Here is a 20,878-nt window from a genome sequence, read left to right as displayed (position 1 = left end):
AACTGAATCCTCAATCTTGTTGGTAGCTGCCCATTAGTCATTGAGTAGAATTATACAAGTAGATACTTCTACAGCTGAGCACAAGTCTAAGAAGGATTAGGGTGCTTAAATGTATGAAAGATGGGAGACCAGTATTGAAAAGAAAAGGCAAGAAAACGTTGGAACCAGAGCATCAAGCCTGTGAGCAGAAAGAACCCCAAATGGAATTCATTGGAAATATACTAAACACCTTCGGTGGACCACTGGGACTTATTCCAATGAGTGTATAAAAAAAGGTTCAGCCAATAATCTTTCTGTCATTTTCTAGATGATTGTCTAGTGAGCATAAGAGATTACTAGACAAACTATCAGTGCTTTCATGGACCCAGATTTCTCCATCAACAAAGCACAGCAATCGATACACCACAGCACTTCAAGACACATGGATAGCTGATGAAAGATACGGGTCACCAAGATCAGCCAATATGCTAATGTTTCTTACTTGTACACTCTCACAGTCTCCTTTATGGGTGTATTTTTACTCACAGACCAAGACCACAGCCCCGCTGCTACAACCATCCACCCTTCCAGCTTCTACAATATTCTCTTCTGAGTTTGGTGCTCAAATCTTCCTTTGAGAGGTGATTGCATTGACTCCTAATCGTTTTCAAACGTCTCTTGGATCTTCTTAAATCCCGTCTTCAACATAATATGGCAGAGTGCTATTTTGTTATGATTTCCATTAATCACTCATACTCCCCTCTTCCACACAATGCAAGCAGGTAGGAGGCAACTAACTCCTCTCCACAGAACATGTTCAGCCTGAATTATTTTGCTATCACTCATTTGGACTTTTTCTTAAATCATTCTATAACATCAGTAGTAGCATTCAGCATTAGACACAGTTCAAGCAATTTTTAAATCATCAAAATCAAAGTTAACATCCAGATGCTTTGACAACTCTCAAATATTTTTCATGCTATTCTCATTGACTTTTACTAATGCTAACATCTTGGTGTCTACAGATATCAACACAAATGCCAATGGCTCTAATAACTGGATCCCGAGGGCATTAGACCGAGTAGCTCCACTGAAAAAAAAATGTACAGTTAGGTGCACAGGCCCTATTGCTCCTTGGTGCATAGACATAGATCTTGCAGAAACAAATATTGCTTTTACGATGCCACCTTAGTGCCGAATCACCCTGACAACCATGGGCAAGTCATTATCTAAATCTGATCCTTTCTGGCCTAAATTCGACTAGACAATTTTTTATCCTTGTAAACGTCCTCACAAATCCACCTCGATTCTACAAAGGAAGGGCAAAAACTCTGGCAGGCGAATTAATTGTTGTTGAGAAAGATTTGGCACAACAATACACAAATGGTGCTACAATGGGCATGCATAATAAAAACTTGAACCCGACACAAACAGTACAACAGCTAAAGAAAAACGAAATTAACAAACCTTGGAAAGTCAAGTCGTTAGAAAAATACCTGAAGGGCAACAAGATCCCCAGAGGGTTGTAAATTATTCTGATGCCTAGCCAGAAAGATGCATCCACAGAAGTGCTGCAGGAAAGTGGGGAGGTGATAACATGGCATGCACTAAACCTACATTTGAAATCCTAATTAAATATGTTCAACTGACCTGGATAAACTGGAAAGGGAAATAATTGAACTGGATCAAGACTTTAACAAAAAAGAAGTAACAGGAGGAACCGTGGATAAAATGGACGAACGTTTACATAAATAGAAGGAATGAGTCAAGGCATGCAAAAACGCAAATTTATAAGGGACAGAAACAATTATACAAATGAGCACATCCATACATTTGCAAAACGTTATGAATCATTAAGAAAAAGGGAAATATTAGATGAAATGAAAGAAATGATTGAAACCTCAGAGAGCTCTGAAGACGACTCCCTGAGGAAAGCCAAGTCACAAGAAAAGTTACAAAACTCATGTTTTTTAGACAAAGTGAGATTGGCGATTTTTAAGCTTCGATTTATCAAAGGGCAGAGGACAAAAGCATAACTGGAAGAAGCCAAAGAGGAAAACAAGGAGAGGGTCCTAACACCAGAGGAGAAGATTATGAAATGCAAGCGTGGTATGGGAAACATCTGACGCTCGATTCCAAGAATTAGAAATGGAAATCATTAATCTCTTGGGAAGAACCCCCATAGAAGAAAGAAGAAAATGTACATTAAAAAGGTACGTTTTGCATAGGAAACTTCTGTTGCAGCTACTGTGCACTGTAATACATGCCCTAAAGTAAGTATAGCTTGCACTCCCACCAGGCACAGTTGTGTCATCAATGAAGTCAATTTAGATGTTGCAGTGATTTTATCAGTGATGGTACAGAACAAGTGATGACATGTAATATGGGAGGTCATTAATAGTGCAAGGTGAGGACTTGAATTATAGTTACTTTAGTGCATGAGCTACATGTACTTGAGTTAACTACAACTGGCCAATTTCAGTGGTTTTGTTTGTGTAAAACGGTATGTTTAAACTGGTATTTTCATGTACCTATAACATTCCTTTAACCTTTTTGTTCCAGTGAATTTCTATGTCTTTTTTTATGTAAAGAAATATTTTATTACCAAATGTAACACCATCCCCCATGCCTGTGACCAGGCCCAGCATTCAATTTCTTATTGTGCACAGCCTTTGGCCATGTGCAGGGCAGGCCCTGAACCCATCCCCCACTGGTTCCCAACCCCCTCTGTCCAAACTCCTATGGGCACGCATAGTGGAACATAAGGGCTGTTATTTTAAGTAAGGCGTGCCAATGGAACCACGTCTCCGTGGCACAAAAACATTGGTCACACCACAGAAAAAATGGTGAACTGGAAGCTATCTTTATTGCCATTTTAGATCAGGGCACAGGAGAGGGTGTCAGGTCATGACCACTGACCATTTTGTTAAAGCTCTTCCCAAACTTCTTTCAGAACGCCAGGAGGCACTAAAGGGTTACTGGGCTCAACTATGGGTGTAGAGGACCTTTCACTCCAGATATTCCGGGGCCCGACCTACTGTGGATCCTGAGTAACTGGGCCAAGAATCCCTTGAGCCCGTGCCTAACAGTGGCAGCTATGGCAGAGCAGTCCAAGGCTCCCTCATGGGAGGAAATGTGAACACAAGTTAGTGAACATGACTCATAAGAGCACACAGCAGTGTAAATAAATCAATCGCTAGTCAAACTTTTTTTTTTTTAAAGAAGTATTATATAACTCAACACAATCAAAGAAATGTTATGACATATATAACCAAAAACACATTTCTAATTGAGGTCAGGGCTCTAGTGTTCTGCTGGCAAATCCCTGTCCCACCCGCTCTTCATAATGTGGTAGGGATTATTACTCAATCATTAGTGGCTGCATCCAGCTTCTGCTCACTAGAAGCCCTGAACTCAAGTGTCTACACCAACTCTTAGCAAAGTAGTAAAAAGTGTCTTGGCACTACTCCGACGGGCGGGGGAACATAGAAATGAGACTGTGATGCCCATGTGACTCTAGTGACACATTTAAGTATCTGGGGTTGACATCTATCACTCTGGTGCAGACTTGGCATGCAGAAACCTGAACCGGGTGGTTGCCCCACTCACAGCTCCCCCCCCTTCTAGCTTTTGTTGCTCTTATCTCTGATAGGCCAAGAGACAATCTAGAAGATACTGATTTTGCCTCACTTGTATCTGTTCTCTGCCTCTGCTTGTACCAAGTCACTTCTTCACTGGCCTTAACGGGCTGCTGTCAAATTCGATCTGGGGGCCAGGCAGGGAGATGGTTGCACTACCGATAAAGCAGCGCCCTTTAGTAGATGGTGGCATAGGGTCTCCTAGTCAAAAAACTTCACTATGCTGCAGCTCAGTTGCAATGGCTGATGCAATGGAGGGTGATGGCACCATCTGCTGAGAGGGAGGGTGTTCAGCATACACTGCAGGATAAGCTAGCCCTGACATGGTTGTGGTCTAATGCCCGCCCGAGTCACCCAGAAAACAGACTGATGCAGGTGGCACATAAGTATTGCCACATATATGTTCGAGGCAGGGTGAGCCTTCACCTCTGAATACTGTCTTTTGGGTATACGGCCCTGAACCAAGGGTAATAAAATACCCACAAGTTTGTGGTGCTTGACCTGGTGCTCTTTATGAGACATATTGCAATGTCATGGACGGACAGCTCACTATGCCACCAGATTCAAGCTAGCCTGGCTGAATAGGGGTGATACACTGAAACCGGTCCCAGGATGTTTGTTTATGGTTCAGGGAGGACCTGGCCTGGCAGTTCAGGCTGGACTGTTCCCATGGGGAACTGGGTCAAGACTGATTTGCATATGGCTGGGTCCAAACTGGGATGGCATGGTGAGCAAAACAAATGATGGATTTAACCCAGATCTGTGTCTTGGGGTGAATGTTTGATTTGGTTTACATTCCGTCCATCAACTGTTCTTTTTGCAATGGATGGACAGCTTGGCACTGGATGTGGGGCACTGGCTGCGCGACTTGGTAAAATGGGCTAAGTCAGAAGTGGATGTCCTGGCCCGGCTTTGCTTCTGGGGCGGTGGGGGAACAAACTGCACCACGTGGGCCACGTGTATTTTGAAACTGGAGGTGAATGACAAGGAGAGGCCACGCTAAGAGAGGTAATGTTCACATGATTGTTGTTGACACATCATATTACTTATGTTCTATGATTCTACTCATTAGGACGTTTTTGAGGTGCCCTGGAATGTCCATGGCGAACTGTGCCCCTGCTTGATTCTTCTGGTTATGTACCCTACTGTTGAGGTTAGTGACTGTGAAAATGGATTGGTGCCGGTTAGGGAAGCGTGGTGGCTACCCGGCGATAAGTTATGCACATTCTAGGGGAACACTGGTGTTGTGGATTGTGTGCCCACCCCAAGTTTTGTTTATTGTGTTATAATACTATAAACTCCAATAAATATATTTAAACATTTTTTTTTAAAATCAGGAACTTTAAAATAATTAGTTCAATGTGGGAGTTTAATGTAACCACCTCCCCTGGAGAGCACTAAGGGTTTGCAGGGGGGCAGTACCATCCAGAGTGGCTCCAGGACACTGGAAGGACATACAGGGGCACAAGGAGGGACAGCAGATGCAGGAGAGAGTAGCTCAACAGAGGTATCCAGAGGGCAACGCTACAGAAAGAGACTGAAGCAGGTGGTCGGGGCATAATAGAAGGGCTCCAGGGGAAAGGTAACCCTCCACACAGAGAGGATGAAGAGGGGCTGAATTGCACACAGTGAGCCAGAATGTGCACAGAGAGGGACAAAGGGGCTTCACTGAGGAAGGGTGTGCACATGGGGTTTGCAGGTGATAGGCAAACACAGAGAGGCTGTGAGAACGTCATTGGGTACACAGTACACAGAGGGCTGCAGGAGGCAGAGAAGCACATAAAGCGTTTGCAAGAGGACTGTGGGGGGGTGAGGGGGGCAAGGCCACACACAATTTGCTAAGGGGCACGTGTATGTAGAGGTGTATGTAGAGGTGAGACACTACTAGATTGTGCTGGGTCTCATGCAGATTCTACAAGGGACAGGCAGGGCTCCACACAGAGATAGGAGGGTGATTGGAGGGACACATTAGTTGTTCAGAGTAGCACAAAGAAGTAGGGGAAAGGAACACAGACAGGGATTACACAGTGGTGGTATTAAGAGTAGGTGGCAGGGCAGGAAAGGACACAGAGGGACTGTAGGGGGTGACAGAGGAATACATAGATGAGATGCAATGAAGGAATGGTGAAATATGTGGGCTTCAGGGAAGCAAGGGTATACAGAGAAGCTGATGGAGCTGGAGGCACATTGAAAGGCTGCAGGAGGAGCGAGGGGCAAAGAGTGCAACAGGGGTGGGGCTGCATTGTAGATTGGGGCACACAGAGGCTGCAGCAGGGCAGAAGCACAAAACAAAGAATGCAGGTGCACACACAACGTGAATGCAGCAAGTGGTATGCGATCACCATACACACACACACCCTATTACAAACTAATACACCTACCATAATTTGCCAGTGCAATCCCCATCATATGTCGAAACAACCAACATCTTCCTCCAACGTAAAACAATATCATACGTTCACACATCGAACAACATGCCTACCATCATAGGTCCACACAAATTACTTTATACAATATCCACACCACCATCATACAGTCACCATTTTAAGCCTCACACACACAACCATTCATCCACACTGTAAGCAGAGCTGTGGGCTCTGGAGAAGATCACATCTAACTTCCCACCCTATTTTTCTGGGGGCACAGAGTGCTCTGTAAAATAACCCTGGAAATGTCTTCCCTGGTCTTTATGGTATTGTTCAGGAGCTGATAGATTTAGTTTTTTTTTTAATCCAGGGGCAATGTTTCATTCCACCTTCCAACACTAGATACTAGGGCACGCAGGTTTTCGGCAGGAGTGCTCACTCTACATTTACCCTTCAATGTGCTGGAGGTTACCATTCTGTCACTGGAAGCCCCGTAAAACTACCCTGGCAGTTTGCTGGAAAAATAGAATTTCTGCAGTCCGTCTCTCACCTACAGCAATTTCCCATCCCAAAGAAATGGTCCCCATTGTCTCCAAGGGATGGGGGCACCTCCCTCACTAACTTTGAAACTGACACGGAGTAGGCCTCTATACAAGTAATACCTGGTTGTTTCCTTTTTAGGATTTACCAGAGACAGTGCATGTGGGTCAGTAAAATCTTTTGTAAAAAAAAAAAAAAAAAGTAATAGGTTTAGGGCCTGCACATTACTTGCCACCTGTTCGTTTTTATGCCACTCTAGTATAGTATTCTTGCTTCATATTGGTCAGTGCTTCCTGATTTCTCCAGGCTCTTCAATGGGTTGACCATGTCACAGAGCATGGACCAAGCACAGCTTCTTCCTGTCTGACTGTGCGCCGCTGCAGGTACCTTTTTACTTTTTTCAAGCACTCTATAAGAGTGCCTATGACTGCAGCCCATCTCTCTCCTTCCTCCCTCTGTTCCTCTTTTTTGCCCAAACTTCCTGCTGTCAATTAAGTTGCTGCTCCCTCTCTCCTCCCCTGCACCTACCTTGGATTGCTCGGTCCCTGTCATCCGCCTGTTGTCCGTTATGCTCCTGCCCACCAACACGCTTCCCTCTGCCCCTCCAACCCTCCCGTCCCTCACAAAAACACATTAACCAAGCCAAATAGCAGTTGCATGTGTGAGAGCTATTTGGCTTTGTCAATGTTTTTTTAGACATACTCAAGAGCAGCGTGAGCTACTTTGCAAAATGGCTCAAAATAAAAAAAAACTCTATGATGCGTTAAAAAATGGCCGTGTCATAGCGTTAAAAAAATAAATTAAAAAAAAACAAAAAAAAGCAACGTATAAAATAGCAGCGGGTTGCACAGCTGTGTGAGTGACTGTGCAACTTGTTTTAAAAAAATGACAAAGCTAACAGATGTTGCACAGACGAAACCTATCGACTTTGCCAAGGCTTGTTGAATAAAAAGGACCCTTTCCAGTGGCGTAACAAAGGCCCTGCGGTGCTGGGAGGGCTTCCAGCTCCAAGGGGTCCCCTCACCTCAATACCCGGGTTTGAGAGCTCCTGAGTGAATGCGGGGAGAGGGGTCTCCATGTAGTATGCAGTGGGCCCCCTCAAGTTTCGTTACCCAACCGTCCCTTTCCCCACTTATAATAGGGAGTCCGCTTGTAACCGGCATCAAACTTGAACACACTGTACCCTCGCTCTCTTGAGGATGCCACAGGTTCACCAGGATATAAGGCTGGGTCACGTTACTCAGTAACAGCCCTGAAGTATGAAGCTGATCTACTGACTTTACTCATACACAACTCACATAAACATACAAAAGAAACCTCACTAGGCCCTAGACCAGCTAGAGTCTACACAAACCACTCAAAACTAACTGGCGTTAGGCGAGACTCTTGCAAACAGACCCCTGCGGAGAGCATGAGTCATTACACAAGTTGTGCAAATGGAAAACTATGCATAATGGCAACACATGAAATTTATTGTGAGAAAATAAAATGTAACTGTAAATATGGAAGATTTGACTGCCAATGCTTTTAACTTCCACAAACTGGAATTTAATTTGCAAAGTAGCAACAAAAAACAAAGGTATTGTGTCATTTCGGCAGGAGTTACAAGCTCACTGCTGACCTCTGCAGGTCACGAGTTTAAATTGCATCAAGACCAAATCGGACGCCAATCTCCTGATGGTATAGTGATCGCATTAAATTTGGTAACAGTACCACATTATAACAATAACAGCACTTAGAAACATCAGGAGTGTATTATAACCAACCATTTTTCTGTCATTAATAAGATCAGGATGACAACCAGATATATTGGCAGTAGTGTCAAGTGTCAAGAGAGACACAGAGTTACACGATCTCCGCTGACATTTGCTGGTGGCGAATTTAAATTGCAAAAATGTCAAGTCTGTTTTTCAAACTTCAGAGGTTGTACATTCAACCATTTAAATTTGTTAATAGTAACATGTTACTTATAAATGCATGTTGTGTGTGTACTTGAGGGTTTATGTGAATTTTCGTGAGAATGTGTGTGAATGTGTGTATGTGTTAACATGTGTATTTGATAAATAGAAGGTCAAAGGGCATGTGATTTCACTTCCGCTACCCCTGGCGTTTTGGTGAATTGGCGTTCATGCACCCTACACTTTCTGTCTTTATAGCTTCCTCTTGTGGGCTGTTTTCTGGGACTGTTGAATACAGGGCCACCTATTCTTCCTGCCTCTTTTCTCTGCCTTTTTCTTGCTACCCACAAATTCTGAATATGAAAAAGGAGTCTGGACATTTTTAAGGGGCGGCTCCTTCGCTATGGTAAAGGAGCGTCACCCACCTGGCCAAGAGCCAGGAGATGAAAAATGAAAAGATAGTCCCACTGTTGTTTAATTTTTCATCTGCTGGATCAGCCAGCAGTACAGGGGAGCGGCGGAGGGGAAAGTGCACTAAGTGCCCATGTGGGTTTGGCTGGCTGGCTGAGGCCGGCCAAATGCACATGCACGACGGCCTGCCAAACACACATGCGCACTGGGTATATAGCTGGGCTGGAGAAACAGCAGACCCCAGGGTTGTGTCTGAGCAGCAGTCACTGCTCCTCAGACCAATTCTGACGCTGCTTACCTGGTATGTTTGGCATGAGAGCAGCACCAGCATGCTGCGAAACATGTGCTGATGTCCCAGTGAATGCTGGGACACCACATAGAGGTAAAAGTAGCACAAGGCAGCAGGAGACGGAGACAGCGGTAAGGTATGGGGTTTTTTTGTTTTTGTTTTTTCCCCCTCAGTCTCCGTCCTCTCCCCCCACCCCTCCCCTAGAGATTTGCAGCGGCCGCCGCTGACATTTTTATGGCCTGTTGTACTGTTGCAAGCAAATCGTCCTCCATTTATCAGGCCAGGGCTATTTATGATTCACTTATTCCATCTTCCGTATTCACAGCAAACTATATACATGCACAGAGGTCCCTTTAAAGAAAGCACGTAACTGCAATTTAAACGGTCACAGCTTTAAACAAAGCGCTAGAGGATAAAAGCCCAAGATCACACATAGGGCCTGATTACAACTTTGGAGGACGGTGTTAAACCGTCCCAAAAGTGGTGGATATACCACTTACCGTATTACGAGTTCCATAGGATATAATGGACTCGTAATACGGTAGGTGGTATATCCTCCACTTTTGGGACGGTTTAACACCGTCCTCCAAAGTTGTAATCAGGCCCATAGACTAAGACCAAGCCACGAGCTTTGGATACAAGTCCTATTTCATGACTAGCTCTAAATCAAAAAAATCTGGGCTAGGGTAATAATAATAATAATATTAATAGGGAAATTCCATGCACTCCTAGCAATTTATAAGTATCTAATGTCACCTACAACCAGTGCCGTATTTTAGTGTCTTTATTTACAGTGTATTTCCATAGCTCTCCTTCAGAGTGGTTTTAGAGCACTGTACATTACACCCGCAGTTACATATTATGTGATATAGTATGCAATCAAATATCATTATATTCAACAATAGGATAATCGTGTAATAAGCGGGAGGGGGCTAGGAGATACTGAAGGAGGTAAAAGAAAGTAGATCTGAGCTGAGTTGGTATAGTGATTATCTGTTAACTAGTAAAGCCAGTGTGTCAGAACACTGATTAACTGTTAACTAGTATAGCTAGTGTGTCAGAACACGGATTAGCTGTTAGCCATAATAGTAGTTATTCATTACAGATGTTCAATTTCCGGCCAATGAGCACAGATCACAATGAAGGCCCACTTAATCGACTGTCTTGTTTAGAATTAATTATATAAATACATTTGGCAAAAGCTCCCCCACATCAGTGGAGCTGCATATATGGCGGTTCTTGTCATGTTGCTGCATTGCCAAACCCCAGTAAAGTGGACAGTGATTGGCAGCAGCGCAATCACAACTCCAGTAGCACCTGTTGGACTCGGTGACTAATTTAGTGATTGTGTTGCCTTTGCTCTCCAAGGTAGGGATGCTGTCTGTCCCCCTGGTGGGGGGGCCCTCACAGGTTCTATTGGCTACGATGATTTGGAAAGGGCCAGGCGCTTGGTGGCTCATCTGAAGGGTGTTGGGTGTATTTAGAAATCCCAAGGGAGTGCAGCAGCTTTATGAGCCACTGAGGGTCCCAGTGGGGTATTCCCAGTTGGTACGGTAGCCCCATCAGGGGGTCTGGTTGGATGACCTGGGGTTGCCCCTGCACCAGGGATTGTGAGGGGTCCCTCTCGGCCAGCAGGCACCAAATGGGGTGGGGGACGGGGGCAGATGGTGCATAACTTAGATGCTATCAAAATAGGATGGTGTGTGATCAAGGTGAATATGGTGGGTTGGCCTGGAGAGAAAATAAGGAGTTCAGGAGGATTAAGGTTACTATACCCACCCTCCCATGGGACCAGATAGAGGTCACCATGTGACTCCGTTACATGAAACCTAAACTTGCTGATGCTACTACCAGCCAGCCCTTTCTTTCAGGGTCAGGGTGTACTATCAGCCCTTGGGTGAAGGTGGGAAGGGTGGGGTGGTCTACAGGGCTCTAAGAAATAGGAATGACCACCTAGGTTTTGACAAAGCTCCTTCACTGGTTAACTTGATGGCAATGGTCCCAAGGGTCAATATGTACAATAATCATTTGGCAGCTCAGACATTGTACGAGCGTTTCAAGGAAGGTTTCAGGATTCTAGTTGAGGGTTATGTGGATTCCCTTTACTGTAGAAACCATTAGTAACTCAGGTCCAATTCGGGGGTGGCCAGGGCAAAAATCCTGAAGGAGCTGAGTCTTGGTAGGGTGGCAGGTCCGTTGCGACAAAAACCCACTTGATGGTTTAGTCTCACCCCCATGGAGGTGGTTCCTTAAAAAAAAAAAAGAGCTAGGTGAGCTTAGATTGATACATAACCTATTGGCTAATGTCAGTGAGTGAGGTTAATGAGGATTCTTTATGCTCTGTAAGTATGCTTCCTTTGATCAGGCGATCCAGATGCTGCAAGCTGGGACCTTGTTGCTAAATCTGACATTGAATCTGCTTTCCATTTATTCTCAGTGCATCTGCAAGATCTTCATCGCCTGGGTTTCCCATTCTAGGATGCTTTTTTCTTTGATAAGTGTATGCTATGAGCTGCTGGGTGTTATGCACCTACTTTGAGAAGTTCAGAACGTTCCTCGAATGGGTCTTCAGGTGAAGTGGGGCCATAAAGGGATATTGCAGTACCTAAATTTTCTCTTTTTGGTGTCACCCAAAATGGTGCCAATGCCTTGCAAACCTTTCGGGACTTAATAGGAGAGTTTGGGGTCCCACTAGCACAAAGCAAAACACTGAGGCCTCTGACCATGATTGCATACCTGGGAATAACTTTGGATTCTCTGGCAGGAGTCTCCAGGCTTCCCTTAGAGAGGGTCAACACCTTTTCCCAAGCTTTGCAAACATGTCTGAGAGCTAAGAGGGTCATATAACATCAGTTACAAGTCTTTGTTGGGAAACTTAACTCTGCCTCCAGATCATTCCTATGAGGCACCCCCTTCTCCCAGTTAATTGCCCAAGAAATATGTCAGGCCTAAAGGTAAAGCATCATCATACTAGATAGTCTAGAGAGGTCAGGCAACATATGAGAATCTGGGAGTCAATTTAAAGGGAATGTAGTGTGGCTGGTCGCTCCAGAACCAATAAGGAGTTAGGGCTCCTTACCGATGCAGCAGGTAGTGAGGGATTTGGGGCAGTTTTGGGTACAGCATGGTATGCACAGCGGTGGCCTAGGGAGCGGGTGCAATATGGGTTGTTTACTAAAGTAGGTTTAGTTGAGCTGTTTCCAATCTTGGTGGCATTGTTCATTTGTCTAGAGCAGTTCTGCAATCAGTCAGTCCTGTTCTAGTCTGATAATATGACAGTGGTAGACTGCATCAATCAGCAGGCAGCAATGCAAAATGATTCTGACACTGCTAAAGGAAATTGTACTGCTGTGATTGACGTGAAATATGCTGTTCAAAGCTGAGCACGTTCCTGACATGTTGAACAATGCCGCTGATGCACTGTCTCATTTAAAGATGCAGGCTTTCAGGTTCCCTCACTCAGGAGCAGTGGAGTCCCCTGTGCTTTTCTCGGGCCATCTGTGGCGGCTTGGTGCCCAAGTTATCAGACCTTATGGCAGCCAGCTTAGCCCCAGGACCAGGTGTGGTTATGAGAGGGCATTTAGCACTTACTGAAACTTCTTAGGGCATATAGGGGTTGCAGATTTGTTTGCTTCCACTTGAGTCATAGCATTCTTGAAGGTGCAAAGGGGCGATCAGTGGCTTGTGCCAGGCGCTACACCACAGCAAAATCCTTTTATGCAGAACTAATGGGACACATTGATGGGATCAGGTCTTTCTTGGTTCAAAGAGCGTTGAGGGCTTGGCAGCGCTTATAGCGTGCCAAACTAGATTCTAGGCACCCCATTGATACAGCCAAGTTGGCAGCAATTCTGGGGGCCCCGGGAGACATCTGTAGGTCCCAGGGAAGGTCTGCCTCTTTAGGGCAGCATTTACTTTTGCCTTTTACAGGGCCCTCAGGGCGAGCAAGTTAGTAGCCAAAACAAGGATGACACTGGAGGTTGGTTACAACCGGCACACGTTCAGGGCTTGGACGGGGCTGAGGCTCTGGCGGTTAACATCCCCTGCTCCAAGATTGACCAGGTCGGTAGAGGTGACCACATCTTATTGCATAGAGTCCTGGGTAATGTGTGCTGCCCGGTACAAAACCTAGAGTAATTCCTAGCTCACTGGTCACAGGGTATGGGGTCCCCTTACTTGATGGAACTCCTCTGACCAGGTACCAGTTCTGCAGAATCCTCAATGGGACCCTGCTGACAACTGGGTATGACCCTTCTGAGTTTGGGTCTCACTCCTTTTGGATTGGCGCTGCCACTGGAGCAGCACCAATGGGGCCCTCTTGCTCAGTGGTGTAGAAAGTTGATCGGTGGTCTTCAGACTTCTACAGGCGCTACGTGAGATTGCAAGTGTTGTAAAGACCGCGCCTGATCCCTGTTAATTTTTCTCTCTTCCCTTTTTTCTCATGCTGGTGGAGGTAGTAGGTGCAAAGAGTTGAGTGAGCAGTTTGAGTTCTTGGTGGCCCCTGTCCACGTGTAAGTGACCGGAATTACAGACCTGTGCATATTAGATCATTCTTACATGAGGTGCACAAAGGAGGTTTATATCACAGGTGGTTTTCTGTTTAGGGCGCAGCAGGTTGGTTACTATCTGTTCTTTTATGGTCGAGGAGACTTGCAGCTGGCACACCTGAGGTCTTTACTGCACACAATGTTGCCCAAGGAATACACGCACCTTAAATCATCATACTGCATCAATTTTTCCTGCCAAATGAGGGGAGTAATGGGATGCGTTGGGAAAGGAGGATTTATAGTCAGGGAGGGAGGCCTTGGCAATACCGGGCCATATGGTAAAAGCGCCCCCACTTCAGGGGAGCCGCACATATGGAGGTTCCGCCGGGCTGGAGCCCCTGAGAGGGTGGTGGCACAATGCTCCAATAAGGAGGCCAGTGGTTGACAGCAGCACAGTCACAACCCCAGAAGCACTTTGAGTGCTTCTGGGTTGCGAGTTCTTGGTGCGCGCACCAGCCCTACCCATAAAAGACACAGTGAGCGGGTCGTTTGCTCCCACTTGATGTCTCACAAAGATGCCACTGCTCCCTCCCCCGTGGACAAAAAGGAATGTTCTTTTCCCCCCCAACTATCCCCATAGCAATAGGCATCTATGCTGTTGACGTTTCTATTTGTGATTGTCTTTGTTAATTGTCTTGCTAACTAATTTTCCTTCTAGTGGGATTGCCATGTCATATATTTATTGTATGTAGCCTTGCGAGGTGAGGTCATGATTGGTGGGACAAGTCGGCATACCTTTCCTTACATAAGCACAACAGTGATTTCACGGGGCCCTCCAAGCGGTGTTGGCAGGGAGTTGAATAGAGGATCCAGGGGCGCAGGGGTTGCAGGCGATCGCTGGCATCTGATTCTTCTGGCCAACCACACATGCATGCACAATTGGTGCAAAGTTAGCACTGGCCCTGAAGGGGAGTAATGTTGAGTGTAGGGGTGCCCGAGGTAGGTATACTGGCGGGTCAGCGGGCCCCCTACACAGGTGTACCCCAGTAGGGGATTCAGGTGGCTGGGATCCTCCCCTGAGGAGGGACCCACCATAGGTCTAATGGATGGGAAAGGGTGGCTCTGGACCAGGAGATACCATTGGGCCCAGTCATGCTCTCACTCTTAAATTGTGATACACAGCAACATGTTTAGATAATGTTAGGAAGTCGGATTTATTAGCGACTCTGTTAAGGATAGTCATCAACACATGTAACTAAGGCTGTTAATAATAAGGGTTACTGCATATAAATATTGGAAACAATGTGTGATCTTTATTTAATGCAAAAATGTTTATATGTTTTAATAATAATACAGCCGGCGGTTTACAACCCCAACCTAAAGTGTGTGTATTTTTGCCTGCCAAATGTGGGAAGTAATTGGATGTGTTGGGAAGGCGAATTTATGGTTGGGGCGGGAAGCTTCGCCGATACTGGGCCATATGGGAACTTTAAAAGCTCACTGTAGCCTAAGAGCTATTGAGATTTCTTATTCCAGGACTGGAATAAAAAGTGCTCTGGGAATCATGTTGGTCTGAGCCCTTCAGTATGTTGCAGGGAGCGTACAACAGAAACTATGGCAGACAACAGAAATTGTTTTGTTAACATAAAAAAAATCATGCTGCCAGCATCACATATACCAAAAACCCTTGGACCCAGCAGGGTCAGATAACCCTGAGATGTATGTGATCACCCGCTGGTCTGTGAGGGCCCACCATGTGCCTGGATGTTACCTGCCCTGTATTGTCATTCATGTGCTTTTGAGACATCCTGGGGTTTCAGACATCAGCGTTTAAGCAGTTATTAGTTTGTGCTGAAGGCTGCAGATGGAGGACATCTGTATTTTTGGGAGACAAAGACTTATTTTCATCATTGAGTGATACCCAGAGGAAGGGAGAGAAAGGCAGAAAAGGGACAAAGGAGGAAGAGAAAGGAAAACATTGATATAAAACCTGCAAGAAGGAGAGAAGAGTCAGAAAGTGTGAAGTGGAGACAATGGTTGAAATGCATTTTAAAAAGAAGTATGGAAACTGGTGTTGCATGCAGTCAGTGAGAGAGGAGGCGGGGTCAAAGGTGTGGCTAAAAAACGAAATATTTTGTACGTTTTTATGGTCTCTCACTGTCAGGAGCTGTATATAAAATAATGAACAGCTTGAATGAAAAAATATATTTTAAAAAGTTGTTACTCAGGAGGAAATGCACTATAGTACATTATGAAACTTCTATTAGTTCATGCACTGCAGATGTCTATGTGTAACCAAAAAAGTCACAGAATTAAATATTGGTTGGTGGAGTGGAAAGTAGTGACTTGTGCATTTTTAGGGCTACGAGGTCATAGTCTGAGACAGAAAGCACTGTGGATATATGTTATTATTTCTAACTTGCATTACACCAATATAAGACAGACTGCTACAAAATGCGCAAAAAGGTTTAAGATAAAATGGTGTTTTCAAAATAGAGAGTTTAGAAATACCCAGATGAGATGTAATGTTGTATTTGTTTACATTACTGTTCCTTCAACATCTCAAGGGTAGCAAATGCTTTATAAATACACTTACAATCAGAAGCACACACTTCACAGCTCAGTTGTTAACTCTTTGTACTACCATTCAAAAAGAATAAGGGCCTGCCTTAGAAATATAAGAAACAATGGTATTTAGATTTCGGCAGTAGGATAGCCATCCATAACCCCTCTGCCAAAATCTAAACCTGGCTTTAAATCTTTGTCATCACAAAGCTTTGAGTGGTTCGATCGATTAAATCCAGTACCAGCTCCCAAGCATCCTTTACATTCGCGGACTACCCTATACATTTTCAGATTAACTCATAGCACAAATTTGCATTTCTTTCAGGCAAGCAGGCATCTTGGCAGGAAGGCTTGTTTAGGTGTCTGCTTTGTCCAGCTTTGGTTTCACAGGAGACTCACTGAATGACATGTCAGCTGAAGCATTTAAACTATAGGAATTAACCATCTCGAGACCGTTGTCTTTTTGACAAAAAATAGGGGAATGGTTTTTCATAAATCAAAAAAGTATGTGAACATTGTGCCCCTTCGATCACGCCCACTTTGACCTCTTGGTAGAGTGAAAAAGAGGCATTCAAAACTAGTGTTGTAAAGTAGGTTGTTTGAAACTATGATGTTCAGGAAAGAATAGGAGTTGTTACCCGTTGATCTGATATTATGTTTAAGTCTGTGATTGCCAATAGGTCTATTTTGTTTTAAGTGTAGTTGTTTGTTGCTGTGCGGTGTACTTGAGAGGACTAACAGAATACGCATATAAAGGAACCACAATACTGTCTAGGAGGCACGTTGTGTCAAGTGCAGGATTCCAAGTCACGCGTTTTAGGTCACACCCACAATTACGCATGCTTCTCATATTCTACAAGATTCTTATAGGACATGCCCATTTTAGAGATCCTTCACCTTTTACAGACGTATGGGCCAGTTCCAACCTCAGTTGATAATGTTACCAGATGACTCAGTGTCACCAATGATACAACGCTCCAATTTAGAGGCTTAGTTTAATTAAAAAAGTGCCTTCTGAGAGTGGTAGACTTGGCTTCAGTTGACCTTCGACACTAGAAAGCAATGACTTGTAAAGAAAATACCAGGCTGTGCATTGCACCCTTGAAGTAATTAGGTCATCAGGTATAAACAGGAACATGAGGTTTAATGATACACGGCATGGTCTATCCTCAGTGCCTAGTTTGTAAAATAATGAGTGTGGTGCTGAAAGCTCTGTTCAAAAGCCCGTGGCCAGCACTAATATGTCCACATGCAGAACACGAAGACTAGTCTTGGCTCCACCCAGGACTCTTTAATCCACTTACAGACACTCCCTGCCCCTTTATTGGACTCATGCAGGTTCCTCCTCTCTCTCTTTCGGACGGATTTGCCATCCTTCTTCTCTTCCTTCTGCCCCTTTTTTGTGTGTTTTTCCTTTGGTGTACTCTGGAAATGTCTGAAGAGGAAAAATAAGCTGCGGTCCCTAAAAAGGAGTGCTGGTAACCCCACACGCAACCGCCAGCTCAAATTAAGTGCTGCCCATCTTGCATTCTCTGCAACCCTCCTGCACATCTATATTACCTTCAAAAGCTGCTGGAGAGGCAGGACATCAGAATATCATTATCTAAAATATTGTTACAGAAATATTTTGTCCTCAATATTGTATACTAAAGATTCACCCCACTGGGGGTAGATCTTCCATTTGTAAGTACAATGTGGTGATATTTTTTAAAACATTATTTAGGACACAATATTTTTGTCAGTGGATATTCTGGTGCTATTCCGCTGAAACAGCATTACGTCAGCCAGCGCAGCAGAGCCTGTCGGGTAGGGACACGCATGAATGATGACGACAGAAAGTAGTGTGGAACGTTTGACCACATAACAAACGTTCGGCACCTGTGTGTTTTGTCTGCTGGTTACGCAAATAGCAAGGCGCTTTCTTAAACACAATGATAAAAAAAAAATTGGTGGACCCTGTTACAAAGGTACATTTTCAAACAAAGTCCAAAAAAGCTTCCTGATCAATTTTTGATTAGCTCGAAGGTAAACAGAAAGCACTCTGTGTGGGTAGCTAGCGGTGGTGCTACTACGATGGGTGATGACACCGAAAGGACTCTATGTTGTCACCAGGGGGAGACTTTTTCCAGAGCTTGCTTGATGATCGACCATAGCACACATAATATCCTGCCTCCAAAGTCGCCCCCTTCACCCCCACTCTGTATCCTATGGTGGGCAGATAAAAATGTGAATCACATAATGATCAATGGATGAAGAGGGATAAATGAAAGATGGCTGAAAGCCCTTATTTGCAAGTATTTTATGTATATAATTTTAGAAAAAAGGTCTTTGCTGACGCCCAACCTTAAAGTTAAGCCACGGTTTAATTGTAATCTGAATTCTCACTCTCCGCTGTCAACAGAACCATTTTGTATCATGTATTGCAAGCTGCCTCCCTCTTGTAGCAGTGCTGGTAAGGCAGCTGCCTACTCTAGACTCTGAAGGGAAATCCCAAGAGATCTCCAAATCACCAGGCTTTGGTGCAACATGTATGTTTAGATTACAATATCTGGGAAGCTGCAGGCTTTGCTCACTTTAATCGAAGCAATCACATTGAAGCAACGCATTACAATGTTCACAAGGGGGATGTTCACAACTGACAGCACTGTGTCGACAGTAGCACAGAGACAGTTCATCACCTTATGTCTTCTGCTTTTTTAATATCTATCTATTTTTAGGAAGAATGGTAATGCGGTTGAGCTGTTAATTTTTTTTTTAGATGTAGTTTATGGTTTCTGTGCATTTCAATGGAGAGTTGAGCCCGTATTTGTTTCTCATAACACCAGTCCAGGTTCTGGACTTTGTGATGTCACGGGACACTATTTTAAGGGCTGTGTACTCAGCTATCACAACCTTGCTCAGGGGGAGATAGAGACTTTGTTCAATGCAATAAAATCAATTGGGCTGAGGTACCACTTTATAATAGGCAGCAGCCTAAAACTCCTGGTCTGGAAATATGACGTCTCTGTGACGTGTAATGCACGTTAGAAGACGCAAGGAGATCGCAAGTTGTACTGTGCCTCACGAGCCATTCACTGCTGACATGTGGTGCCCTGAGAACTCGGAGGATTCGCTTCTTATTGCATCCTGCAGTCCTGGCTATTTCCTCTTAAACCTACCTACATGGAGTGATCTCCTAACTCTATTTTAATTGGCGTACCAGAGTTTAACACAATTTTTACAAGTACAACTATCTGTTCACCTGTAGACTGAAACAATTACTTAACTGCCAGGGTACCCATGTCACGAATTACATTTTCACCCGGGCTTTGCTGGATGAAGCAATAGCTCCCATGACTATAGTGCAATGCACTGAAACTCCCAGAATGCAAAGTAGAGCTGGATAAAAAGTCAGGACTGGTTGAAGGTTCCACGGTGATGTATTAATCGCAATGAAGGAAATTCATCCAGCACAGTAATCTGGAAAATAGTTTTTTTGCCCTTGCCTAAAACACACAAATATTGCTTGGCACTTACTGTCTGGAGTGGCGGAGCCGGTAGGTACCACGATGACAATCAGAAAAATGTTGCCGAGGTAGAGCAGGCAAAGGGAATATGCTGCCTGCCTGGTCGCCCCCATGCCTCCTGTTCCTTCACTGCAGGGTGCTTCAAATCAGCCGAACAGGACCCCTTCCACCTTTCCAGGAAGTCTCACTGTAGAGAAGGTTCCAGTTTTTTGGACACTACACGTGGGCTCGTGTCAGCCCATGCCAAGGTAACTGGTGCGGGCACTCTCGCCCACCACGAGACGACACCAATCAAGCGCTCAGAGCAAACCCCCTGCTTCCACCAAAACCACCAAAACACGTTTTTTTAGCAACTCTCTTTCACCTCTCCCCCTCGCTTTTTGGTGCAGTCAGAAAGATGCTTTTCGCAGCGGAAACGCGCCTGCCGCTGCCTTTTGCTGACAGCACACCTGTGCAGATGGGGCGTCGCTCAAACTATTGACAGCCCCCCTTCAAACACGAGGTAAAATCTCCACCTGCTACTACACAGCACCGCCCACTTTCCATCTCACAGGACAGGACCCAGCATGGTCCAAACTCAATTTACATATCTTCAGTAGGCCCCGCCCTGCCTCCGCCTCCATCTATACATCCAACAGGCGGAGGAACATGTCAATCAGTGATTTCTAGAGTGTGTGGGTGTGTGTGTGAGTTAGAGAGAGAGAGCTGACAGCTCTTGGCTCCTGCAAATGTCAAAAAAGGGCCGAATGTGTGTATGTATCTACGTGAGTGTCGTTTTTTGCTTGCTCTGTTTTGGGTTGCCTCAATTCAAAATATTTATCCTCAAAACTAAAGTGAGACAGATCTTGCAGCGCTGGTCGGAGAACAAGTTTCTTTTTTGTGTTTGGGAAATAAGCGATGCCAGGGCAGATACACCCTGGAAGGCAAACAAACTGGGTCGCGTGCCAAAAGGGTGGTTGAGTCCACCGCAGAACAGTTTAGAAATTGCTACCTGTGCCTCAAGAATAAATATGTGAGCACCGGTATTTACCTGGTCCAATTACAAGTTTACAGTTGGTTTAAGACAGGTGGTGTGGTGTAAGAGCAGCTCCATCACACATTCAGATGGAGCTATTAGGAAGAAAATATGCTCAACAATGAAAAGGGCAACTACATTTACACCGGTCGTAGGGCGGCTTTACTGCGTTCTCTTCGTGACC

General features: G+C 44.8%; 1 protein-coding gene across 1 annotated transcript in view; it reads right to left on the bottom strand.

The window, feature by feature from the left end:
• The window catches only part of INSRR (insulin receptor related receptor), a 449,037-nt gene extending 428,820 nt beyond the window's left edge, over positions 1–20,217 (bottom strand). The window contains exon 1 of the mRNA XM_069217860.1: positions 19,690–20,217. Coding sequence (XP_069073961.1) covers positions 19,690–19,792 — 103 coding nt within the window. The 5' untranslated portion in view covers positions 19,793–20,217. The remainder of the gene's footprint in view (positions 1–19,689) is intronic.
• Between the last annotated feature and the right edge of the window lie 661 nt (positions 20,218–20,878).

Source organism: Pleurodeles waltl, chromosome 12 (genome assembly GCF_031143425.1).
Source record: "Pleurodeles waltl isolate 20211129_DDA chromosome 12, aPleWal1.hap1.20221129, whole genome shotgun sequence".
Taxonomy (NCBI): domain Eukaryota; kingdom Metazoa; phylum Chordata; class Amphibia; order Caudata; family Salamandridae; genus Pleurodeles; species Pleurodeles waltl.
This window is presented reverse-complemented; position numbering and strand designations above follow the sequence as displayed.